This window comes from Acyrthosiphon pisum, chromosome X (genome assembly GCF_005508785.2).
Source record: "Acyrthosiphon pisum isolate AL4f chromosome X, pea_aphid_22Mar2018_4r6ur, whole genome shotgun sequence".
NCBI classification, from domain to species: Eukaryota; Metazoa; Arthropoda; class Insecta; order Hemiptera; family Aphididae; genus Acyrthosiphon; species Acyrthosiphon pisum.
The window spans coordinates 73,012,480-73,025,564 of NC_042493.1; the positions used below are offsets into that span (position 1 = coordinate 73,012,480).

The following is a 13,085-nucleotide window of genomic DNA, read 5'->3' on the forward strand; positions in this document are numbered from 1 at the left end:
AGTTCAAGAGATCAATATTAAAATACTTAATAATTATTAGTACATAGCAGGGATACAAATTGTAATTGTAAAAATAGTTGGAAACAATTGGTAAGACGTATTAGTCGTATCACGACGTATTCTTAGAACACGCATAATAATAAAATTTTACAAAAACAAATTATTTACCAATATATAATATAAAATATATATATATAATATAATGAAATAAAAAAAAAATAATAAAAATTAAAATGTCATAAAAATGTGTAACACTTACGGAAATTGAATAGAAATAATTTTAATATAAGCTTTATACGGCAGAATTTTAAATTATTATTTTATCAAACACTCTATTTTGTTTCTCTCGTTTCTCTGTTTTAAAATATATATATATATATTTATTATATTACTAAAAATTAATTATTTCATAATTTTCACAATTTAATTTTTATAGGTAGGTACCTGGTCCTACCTACATATTACCAGAACATTTATTTTGCCATTTGCTATTCTTACATAAAGTCCTAGAACCAACGTAAGACATAAATTAACATAAATTAACGCAAAATCAATTTATGCGTTAATTAAAAACGTTTTGAAAAAATAACACGGTTTGAAAAAGAAAATTGTTGTTGATAACGTTCTAAGATCACTGCATAACAGAAATTACAGAATACATATACAATATTCTAGAACATAGGCGTTACTTTCCAATAACTTTCTAAAAATATACATTTAATATTTTCTAGGGTATTTTTATCTCACCATATTTTAAACCGGGGACTGGAACCTTTTGAATTTATCAGTATCAGTTCCGGTACCGGGTTCTCAAAAAATAAAATAACTGTTCTGGTTCGGTTCTGGTTTTTTGATAAAAAATAAATAAAGGTATCATTTTAAAATAATTTCGGTATCGGTTTCAGATAATATTTAAGTACCGATTAGATAATAATTTTAAATACCTTTCCCGAATGCGGATTTAATTAATAGTATTATGAGAAATATAAGAAAACTCATATGATCATACAATATAGTACTGTTTATACACAAAACAGTAATACCATTAAATTATGATAAATAAAATAGTTTTATTTTTGAACCTAAAATAACCTATTTAATTTAAAAATTTCAGTTAGGTTTCAGTACTTTATTTATGAAATTAAAGGTTCTGGTTCCAGAACTGGTTCTTTTAGTTTCGGTTCCAGTCCCTAGCACGTAGTGATTATATTTACCATATTGTTGATAGGAAATTACGAAAAAGCTTCAAATTGTACATATAAATGTATCGATTGTATTCTTGGTATAAATTATTGGACTCTTATCTAGTGCACCTTAACAATCTTTGAAACATCAAATGTACCTATACAAGAAATGAAAAGTATCTCTTAACTGACTATTTAGTGAAATGTATTGTTCCATAGGTGTATTTATTATGTAAATAACACGTACACAAATATATGTAATACATTACCAATGAACAGTGCTGTCGACTGTCAAGGGTAGTGTTAAAAACAATGGAATGGAATTCACCAAGACTTCATAATATATCTATGCAATTTAATTCAAATCTGGTATAAATATAATTTAGTTACGATGTGGCCTATAGACAGAGATGTTTCGAAACATTCACTAGCAGGTGTCTTAAAACTTTAATGAGGTCTTCAAATTTTTCGTGTAACTCACTTAGCAATCATAAACATTATTTAATTCATTTATTTATGTGTATCACACTGCCAGCAACGCGGTAAATAGTGTTTTCTAATAGAAAACCTCGTTACAGTATAATACAGAAATACATAATTGTAATGTTGTATATTATTTTCAAAAATAACTATTCAAGAATGTTACTATAATCGATATTTTTAAATACTGAAAAACAATACACACTTTTCTCGTGTTTGCATGATATTATTATTTTTACACGAATATGATAATTTTATTCCAATAGGGCAATTTATTACTCATTTGATTTTAAATTTGGATGTTATTTAATTTTTAAAATAATTATCGCCACAGGACATGCTTAAATGGCATACAAATCAAAGTTTTTAACATGTGTAAGTAATATACAAATTATACAAATTTCAAAATCAGAGTTTAAAAATAATAATGTCTTATAAAATATATAATAAATCATGCTTGTTTATGTTAGGTTAAAAATATATTAAATTTTATAAAATTGTATACACGTTTAAATTTAGTTAACAATAATAATGTTATAATTTATTGGTAGGTATAGAACAAGAGCGTTCAATGTTTAAAAGATTTTATATTTCGTATGTTTATTTTGATACGTTTTAAGTGCTTATTTAAATATATGTCTGAAAATAACTCTCACCTTATTTATTACATTTATAGTAAGTACTTATCTATTACATTTTTATTTCACGGTCTGTATGTAGAATTTTACAATGATTTTAATAAAATATAATATATGTGAAATAAGGTGTGGATTTTGGAGTTATAGCTGTCTTCCAATTAAAATTAAAATTTCATAATAACAATTTTATTTTGTGTTTGTTGTTATGAAATACACTTAAAACAGATTATTATTCTAACCATATTATGCAAACAATGTTGTTAAATCACATATGGAGTAGTAGTTTAAACTTATATGATTTTCTCTATTTTCTTTTTTGATTTAATATCATGCATTGCTTTATGTATATATGAGGAATATTAATCCACGTATAAATATTGAACTTATTTAATTATTTGCATAGGTACATAACGGTATTAATTATTAATATTCTCTTGCCACTGTATAGTAAAAGTTTTGAATTAATATATAATGATACAAAACAGTGTCTAAATTTCATATTAAACACAAAGTTTTTCCCAAAAAAAAATTATAATCAAAGAATCAAAACTACACAATCGATATTTTAATGTATTATACTCCGTCTTTTTACCGGTTCATAACAAACAATATGTGTTTAGATGTTTGGTAAAAAATGTTTTTTAAGTTATATATTATGTTACTCTAAGCTATTTAAAATACGAAAACTAGAACATATTTATTTGCACTAATAATCGTCTTATTAATATTCTGAACCGTACCCAAACGGTGTCCATACGGATACAAGTAATGATATTAATTACTTTATTGCATTCTACCATTTAGTAAACTAGATAGGTACCTATCTGGATATGGTACTAACCCTACAGCAATCATACGGACGAGTGACTGAGGGTCACAGTTTTCTGTTTATTATAATTTATAATACAATATTACGATAATTTATCTGGGCTTATTTTATTGTAAAATTCTGATTAGAATTGTTTTGGTGAATTAAAATATTACATCGAATTTTGTTTATTTTTAGTTAATATAATCATTAAAATCATACAATTTCATTACACTTCATGGTTGTGAAATAGATTTTTATTTATATTTCACGGCGAAGTTAGGTACATTGAACAATATTTAAATATCGCAAAAAACACAAATTGTCTTGTACAAATTATATTGTGTCAACACAACTACACAAGGTTCATGACTTTTATGGTTTATCAAAATGAACGTTCTTATATAATTAATTTTTTCATGAAAACAGAAAATATTACTATGCAATTATTATGTTTTCTAATGTAGGAGACAAGTCAAATTCTTAATACAAAAACATATTGTTATTATTGTTTTTTATTCGACCGTACAAGACTAAAAGTAGGTATATAACGACGATGAAAATTTAATAGGCAGTGATCTGTATTGACGTAACTGAAAAAAGGTGAAATAATCGGCTTACACACTTATTCCCATTTATTTAAAGCCGACTTTATACAATATTTCCTTACATGTTCCGCATCAATTTTCTATTATTTCTGGCGATAAGCCTATACACGCGATGGCATGCTTTCTTTATAAAAAATATAATAATGTATAGTAAACCCATAAAAACATCGATTTCGTTTACTCTGTATCAGAAAATAGAACGATTTAACGCACTGATTTTACACGTGTTACAAGCCTAGGTACATAATAAAATATAATATTTATTATTATTATTGTTTACCACAAACCAAAGTGGACCGAGAACCTTTAAAAGTTCACGTTGAATACTAATTGTCGTAGAACGGTTAGACTAAACAAATCATGGCCCATGATATATTATGATCAAGGTTTCAATAAGTAATATAACTGTCAATTTTGACTTAAATAAAATAAAAATATTATTGAGTTCATGGAAACGTTTTCAAGCGCTAATTTTCATCAAAAACCATTTGGACTTTTATTTCCAAACCAACCGGGTGCAAATGACATTGTGGTCGCGGTAACCGCACACCAGTATAAACGTTCTTTATAATAATTATTATTATATTAGAGAATTAGGCAATTATTGTGAGCTCGTATTATATTATAGACTTTATTAAATCTGCTAATATTGCTTATAGCCGATATCATTATTTGTATTTAACACCTAAATTTGTATACTCCAATATGCATTATATTGTTTTAGAATAAATTTATAAATAATAATTTATCATTAATATAAATAAACACTTCTGGTGGTCACCCGAAATGTTTAGTCGTATAGACTGTTGTAATGTACATCGCACGTATATAATTCATCAAAAAAACCATAGAGGTGCTTAATATAAAATAAATAATTATTAGGTAATATACAATTTTAATGCACCTTTGAAATCACCCCTATACTTCAAATTTAAATCATTAAAATTAAAATACTATTTTTTCTAACGTTAATAGGTACTCAGGCCATAAGTGAACCTTATCCATAAGTTTTAAAAGTTGTGAATTCTAAACCACATATTAAAAGGGTAAAACGTTAAATTAAAAACACCAAAATAACGTAAAGTATACATTAAAAAATATTTTGATCTGAATATGGTTCAAATAATTATTTTTTTCTTTTTAGGTATTTGAATTATGAAGGCATTTATTACGTTTGTAAATTATTCTATTGGTATGCTTGATAACTTTTAGAAATCCCCGTTCTTTATGATTTTTTTTTTTTTATCAAAGTATTATAATAATAATAACTTTAAATAATACCATATTGTTATTATCATTCATAATAAAAGTTCATCGAAGTACACTACTCAGTTTCAAATCCATTTATATATTCTGTTTATGAAATGTAATGAATGCAACCACGATAGTATTATGATGGAACGGTCAAACGGAAATACACATTTAAATATAACCTTTTATTATAATATATGTACCTACCTATCTATCATTCTAGAGTATGTTTGTGTTATTATTTTGTCTTTGGTTAATAATTTAATGTCTAGACAACCGATCCAATGCTATAATAATGCAAATTTAATAATATTCAAGGCTCGTTTATTCAATGTATTCAACTTAAGTGACATTATAAATTAAAATAATTTAAGTTCTGAATTTAAAATATTCCAAAATTTAAATTTGCACTCTTCGTGAAATAATGAAAAATATGTATATATGTTTTTATCCATATCTGTGTATGGGAATAGTTAGTATTAATATTAAATATTACACATAGTAAGAATTAAATAAGTACGAATGAAACTAATAGAAGCATCAGGTTTTTATGTAACAAGATAATGCCGTTGAAATTAAAATGTAGATTTTATAAAGCAGTCGTGAGGACAGTTGAAGGTCATGATGTATGGATCAGAATGTTTAACAATGGACAATAACGTAAAATAGAGGGTAAGTATAGCAAAGATGAGACTTCTAAGGTGGATGTGTGGAAGTGAATAGGCATGGTTGAATGGTAAATTAATTCGTAGTATAGGAGTGACATCATTTATAGGCAAAATTAGGGAGAATAGATTGATATAGTTAGATAAGAAGAGTGGTAAATCAGAGGCAATGCGAGTGACTTCGAAAATAATTCTCGAATAAACGAAGGAAGTCCTCTTAACGAAGTCTTAATCGAAGAATAAATGGATGAACATAATAAATAATTATTATGAAGACACAAAAATAGTTGGTGTGAGTAATGATATGGTGAGGTGGGTGAACCTGATTGTAAATCTGAGTTCGACATGGATGGCCAACCCCATATAATTAGACGTGTAGGGTGGAGAAAAATATGAATAATACATTGACTACTTTGATAATGAATGATTTATCGACATATATAGCTGTACTTCAGGAATATTACCTTGTTAATGGTTATAAACCTATCAGTTATCAGTTTATCATATATTAATAATAGTATAGTTGTGTAATTGTGAAATTGTGTAATTGTATAATTCAATATTATTTTATTATTTTCCAAATGAGCCAAACGATTGCATTTATGTTTGTAATTTGTATAAATGCATTAGGTACAGTATTGAGTTTTTCAAATATTGTTCGTTTGTTATACATAATGATAATAATAACTAATAACACTAGTATCGTAATATTTGTAATAAATAAAATATTAAGTAAATTTAAAGTATCTCCACAGAGAGGTTTCTTCTCTCCGTTTTCCATGTCATTATTTAATTTTATTTAGTATCATCAAATAAGCTTTTTGTTTAAACTTGTAAAAGATAGCTTAGTAAAAAATGTTGAGGAAAAAAAACAATACTAAATACTTAATAAATGCCATATAAAATATTAAATCAGTAAACTTTTTTTATTTTAAAATGTGATATGACGTTGTATATAATATAAGATCATTATTTTTTTAATTTTAGATTTATATTTCAAATAAATGAAACATTTCAATAAAATAAATATATCAATAATATAATCACCATATTTACAATATTATAATAATATTTGCATTTAAATATTAAATATATAAATATTATATCTGTTTTACACGACACAATTCTAATATCATATTGAAATAAAATATTATTATAATTTTATTGCAATGATTTTTGACTTCTTTTTAGCAAATTGTGACCTGGTTGAAAGACGGTGTGCCTCGTAAGTCCAGTTCATCGACTCCTCCTACTTACACACTGAACGTAGATTCCGTACAAAAAGACGATCAGGGCATGTATCAGTGTGTGGTCAGCAACAAGCTGAACAACGAAATGGCACATTCGTTCGCCGAACTCAGGCTGAGTGGTAAGTATAAAAACCTATGTGTGACCAATTTATACATAATATCATAATATCATATCCAGTATTAATTATAATATTATAATAATATTATACATAATTACTGTAAGTTTAAGATTGATCTCTTGTCGTATAAAATATAAATATTACAAAACGGTATTACTATTAGTCGTCTATAGATATGATAATCTTAAAGTATAAAACCTGAGGGAATATTTTAATTTGTTTTTAAAAACCATTACGTTGAAAATCTCAAACTGGCTTGCACACTTAACTAGAATTCACTCCACTGTTTACCGTATTATGTCTGTAATATCAAAACTCCATGTGTTTCGGTTAATTTATCTTCGATCGTCGTAATATTATGTCCACTCCGTGCTATATAATCATTAACTATAATTTTTATAAATACGCGTGAATTCAAAAACTAAACTATCTATCGAAAATTCACAAGCTCTCGCTTCATCGATGACTTAAAATCCAGTAATTGCACTTTTATCCATCTGAACCATCCCCAAGAATTTATCAGACAGCTAAAAACATGCTTTCCTGGGGACTTAGACACCCCTGATAGCATTTTGTAATGATAATATTATAATAATATTATAATCACAAATAATATTATTATGATGTTATAATAATATTTTTAGTCAATCATTTGCTATCTGGGACAGTTACACCTCTAGTCTATGGGGTGGCAATACCTGCATGCTTACCCATATCGCATTCCGCTGTTGTTATTATGTTTCAACACAATTACTTATTGTTCACAAATATCTATGCATATTAAACATACTTTATTTTTAATTATTTAAATAATATAATAATAATAATAGTGATGACAATATAAAAGTGTCGCAATACTGTTGTAATACTACAACAAAATATCATCTGTAGGCCTCGTAGACTGAAGACCACGATCTGCTGTAGTTGATGTAATGATATTCCTTCTTTGTCACTGTCGATAAAATGTGCTCATTGCCGCAGCCATAATCAAATGAAAATCCTGCCAGCTCTCATGCATTAGAGATCTTTTGATGTGTAATACACCCCACAGACCCCGCAAAAGATGTGGCGCAGTCAATGAAAATAGTAATGTATTATATTACCCTAACCCTCCGACAAATAGGGCGATCGAATGATTCCTTGTCTATTACATAATATCGAGTATAATCGATCATAACCGTTCGTACATAATATAATATGACTTTTGTTTTTAAAACCTCCTCTGTTTATCTGGTGCGTTACAACTTAATAATAATAATAATAATAATATACAGTTCGTTTTAGTCCGTTAACCACACAGATATGACAGATGTATTTTGAGTAACAACACGTTTACAGTTTCGTAGACATTTAGCACTTCAAAATTCGTTTCGATCTAACGTCGACTATAATAATATTATTAATCTGACGTATCCCGATTTATGGTTCGCGCGTATTCGTAAATAGTATCCTGCTAACGGCTAGACTTTTTGAGTGACCGACTCTTCTGAAAATAAATCCGTAAACCCGTCGATTAATAATGCACGTAAGGTAATATTTACAAAGTTTGGATAGCCAAACTATAAAGGCCAAGTTGTGATTAATGATCGACCTACGCAAGATTTTATTTTCATTACGTCGCAAAATATTATCTACAAATATATTTTATATTCAGAATATGTCGTTACCGGCAATATAGGTACCAGGACCCGTATTTTATACTTATCAGTCGATTGAAGTACAAGTTTCATAGTATTTCGTTTGAAATCTCGGGAAACCGTTTCCCGAAATAAAATCCATCCAGCGGGCGGTTTTTTAACTCAAAGCCGCCAGTTATAACCCTTATGTTATAAATTTATAATATCAGGGTTAGGTTACTATTAATAGTATACCGGCAAACGTAATATATTACCGATACTCGATGCATACCCAGGGTGAGCTTTTTATAGCTAATTTATCCAATGCAGTCATATACCGAGAAATAACCCGTAGGTATACCATATATTATATACCGTCATGTTCGTACGCATATACATACATATTACCAATATTATAATATAAATAATATTATATACATGATAAATCCCTGTGATTTCGGTGAAAAAATAATCGAGTTTCTTTTGGTCCGACGACAAGACGTATAGTCCTCTAAGTAGTCGGGTGCTGAGTGTTGAGTAGTTCCGTGTCCACATGGTCACGACGTTGTATTATGTGAAAATTATTCATAGTACGATATAAATGTAATGTACGATCCTTTATACTTTATAGGGGTGAATTCGTGTGTTATGATGAGGTATGATATGGAATGTTTACTCTCACGCGACCGTATTATATAATATTATGCCCTGTGCTCCACTCGATATCGATCCGCCATTCGTGAATCAATCAATGAGTAGGTACATAATATTATTTTCTTTTGAAGAAAAACAGACGTTAACCTTTTTTATACGTACCTATGTGACGTATTTCTGATGATTGGAAAACTCTATGTTTGGTCGTATAATTTTAATCGGAATTGATTTGTCCGTCATGATCCTAAAGCCGCGCTCCTACTCGTATATATAAATACCCTTTGTATAATTTTTTGTATTTAGGTTGTACACATGTGCAGTAAAATTACTTTTATACTATTTCCATTAACAATATTTTTTGTATTTCTACTAATAAATTGTGAGATGGCTAAGTAATAGCATTTTACATTATATATATTATATGTAACGTGTGCTAATGATGTTCAATTATTAGTCACTTTTATTTTAAAATAGTCAAGATGAAGTCATCTAATTAGCATATATATTATAAATATATAATTTAGTTTTGTTCCTAATTATTTTTACAGTTACTTTAATTCGTTTCTTAAATGGTTTGAAATGTTTTTTAGTGGAGCGATTACTGTAACGATTTTACAACGATGAGTGATATTTAAAAAAAAAAAATGCTGTGTCTGTCATCTTCTAGTGTTTACTGGATTCACGATTATATTGATTGATTTTTTAATGAAAGAGTACAATACATTATACAACAGCCCTATTAAAATAGCATAAAATAAAATAACATGGGAAAAATATAATTATTGTGTTAAAAGTTAAATAAAATCAAAGCTAAACTCAATTCTTTTTTTCATTATCTTTTTTATGTTTTAAACATAATTTCGCTAAGAACTGAATAACATTTGAATTATATAAGAAATGAAACTTATTACCAGGTCTTGAACCGATTGAAAAAATGTCAGTTTTGGTTTCGATTTTGCATACCAGTTTTTAATTTTTTTGATTTGGTTTTCAATTATTGTTCAATAACAATATTAGGAATTTTTGTTTTGGTCTCAAATTTGTATACCTACTGGTTTCACAATTTTTTTCGGCTACGGTTTTAGATTTAATACCAGTATTCTTTTTTTTTTTTTTGATTTCTGTTTTATAACGGTTTATACCGGTTTCTGAATAGGTTTTGAAGCCAGTTTCAAGCCCTGCTTATTACGTTCACCAAAGTGCTTGGATACAGCTAGTATTATATTATATCTTAGTGTAGGCACGCAATGACATTTTCAAAATAATTAAATTAATTTTAATCTATTTCATATTTTTACACAAGTAATTGTACAATACATTTCTAATAATAACATAAATATACCTATATATCAAACATCTCCACCCAGAATCATTTATGGTATCATTAAACTGAATTCAACAAATTCATTCCTTAATGACGAGGTTCACTCGACCCCAACTGTACAAAATAGCGTACCTACTTGTCAACTTTTTACTTTTGACCCCTCATTCTCCAAGGGTCTAATTAAGAACCAATTTGTTACCAGAAACCACACTCAAAGTTGAAGATTGAAGCATTTTTACCGTTCAAAAAGTGATGTTACACACACACACACACACACACACACACAAAATAACATTAAAAAAAAAATACATAACACTGTAAAACCAATACATTCATCTCATCCCTCAGAATATAAAAGTAGGCTTTTACAGTATAATACGTTGTAGTGACAGATACAAGAACACGGCACTTAGGATATCATGTCAACGCATATATTAAACAGGACGGACTGCGTACGTATTATGTATCAACATGGATTTACTGTAAACTATAATCACATGACAAGTGACTGTGGTCACCGGCTACAATATAGCAACTATATGAGTGTTGGAAACCATGAAAACTATGCACATTAATAATAATTATGTATTTATAATCATCGAATATTTTTTGTTTGCTCGAAATCGTTCTTTTACACTTTTACAGCATCGTCTGCTGGACGCCATAAATTATTTACGACTGATATTATGTTGTATCGTAATATATTTTTTAATATATGCGTCCATTATATTTGGTAGAACCAATTCGTTTTATGTAGGTGCCTAGTTATTTGCAATGATATCCAATATCACGATATCTGTGTGGTCACGGCTTTCGACGATAAGCTTTTGTTATATAATTATTATATTGATGTATGTATTCGTTATTATTTCTATATCTGCATACCTTCCTATACAATAATAATGATATGTTGTCTCCATTGGTTGTGAAGTCACTCGGTCTGGCTGACCGCTACTGCGAACGTCGGTCCCAAAGGGTCTCAGCAAAGCGCTGTTCGCAATCTGTTTGAGGTCTGACGTGTTTCGTCGTCTTCTACTTGCTGACGGTTCTAATCGGCTACTGGGCACATCTCATGGGTATACAGGACGACAAAAAACAAAAATTGTGCTTGCGTGCAGATAGACACGGAAAAGTTTCACTGTTGGTGGTGTAGTGATTGACACGTCTGTGGTTCCCGGGAAGCCCCGGTGACTGGGAGTTACGAGAATTGTGTCGTACAAGGCTCGGCAGCTTTGTAATTATTTCCAATGTGTTTTCCGTCGAAAGTTTAGCGAAATTGTATCGCAAATAGCATCGTCTTGTTTCACTGAAAATTCTACACCACATGCAATCATTCGTTGGGTACCTGTCTCACGCCAACAACGTTGGTTTATTATAATTGTTTTTAGTTTGTTATCGAAGGCCGTGTTCAAATTTAGTCATAGGTACACAAATCATGTTCATGGAATGATTTTCACGAACATAACAAAAATATAAACGATATAAGTACTCACTCTGAAAATTTAAAATTTAATAATATTTCAATATATTATTCTTGAGACGTTTAATTTATTTGAGTATTAATAATTGACCAAAAAAATTCTTATCTATGGCATTGATGGTCCGTCATTACTTTTTTGCTCCACCATCGCAAGGTCAAAATTTTGTCTCCAATTGTATATGTTTTTCATACATTTTTCTCTCTTGAGTCTCAGAATACCACAAACGAGATAACTCATAAGCCCTAGCCTGGCATGACACACTCAATTATAAATATTGAAAATTTGACACTCTTATTATAATTATCGATATGATTTATATACCGTTCATCAAAATTCTGCACCGTGATCAATGATCATGTTATACAGGATGATTCACCAATTTTATTATGCTCACCCTCCCATTTTTAATTTAATAATACATGTTTTATTAAAATTCTGATTTTTGATTAGTATTGATAAATAAAACGTTTAAGTCACTATATAGCCATCATATTTTTCATGTCCATTATCACCGACTAATAGTCTTTAGTACACAAAGTTAAATAACCATAAAACTCCTCTTTTGAGTTTTGATTTTGATATATTAAAATGAACAGAAAAAATTAAAAATCGGGTATCTATTTGAAAAATAGAAGTTTGTGTTGACAAAGCACACTTACATAAGTTGTGTAAACGATTTCTTTCAACAATACCTTTGAAAAATCCAAATATCAGATTTTGAATAACTGTATTCTCAAGTGGAAAAAAAGGGATAAGAATGCTTGATGAATCACTCTGTATACAGTAATTTAGTATTATAATTACATATTATGAACTATGGTACAGAAGTTTTTGATAATAATATGTACGTGTCATAATCCAAATCAGTGATTTTTTTTCATTTGTAAGAATTTTTTTTGTGGTGGTTATAAAAAAATAATCTAGGTAAAAATGTATGATATACATTAGTTTTGATGTAATACGACGAAAATATGAAATTAAGTGCGAGTATATCTTTGAATAATATT

General features: G+C 28.3%; 1 protein-coding gene across 1 annotated transcript in view; it reads left to right on the forward strand.

The window, feature by feature from the left end:
• The window catches only part of LOC100570276 (Down syndrome cell adhesion molecule-like protein Dscam2), a 143,211-nt gene that overhangs the window by 27,496 nt on the left and 102,630 nt on the right, over positions 1-13,085 (forward strand). The window contains exon 2 of the mRNA XM_029489031.1: positions 6,826-7,003. Coding sequence (XP_029344891.1) covers positions 6,826-7,003 — 178 coding nt within the window. The remainder of the gene's footprint in view (positions 1-6,825; positions 7,004-13,085) is intronic.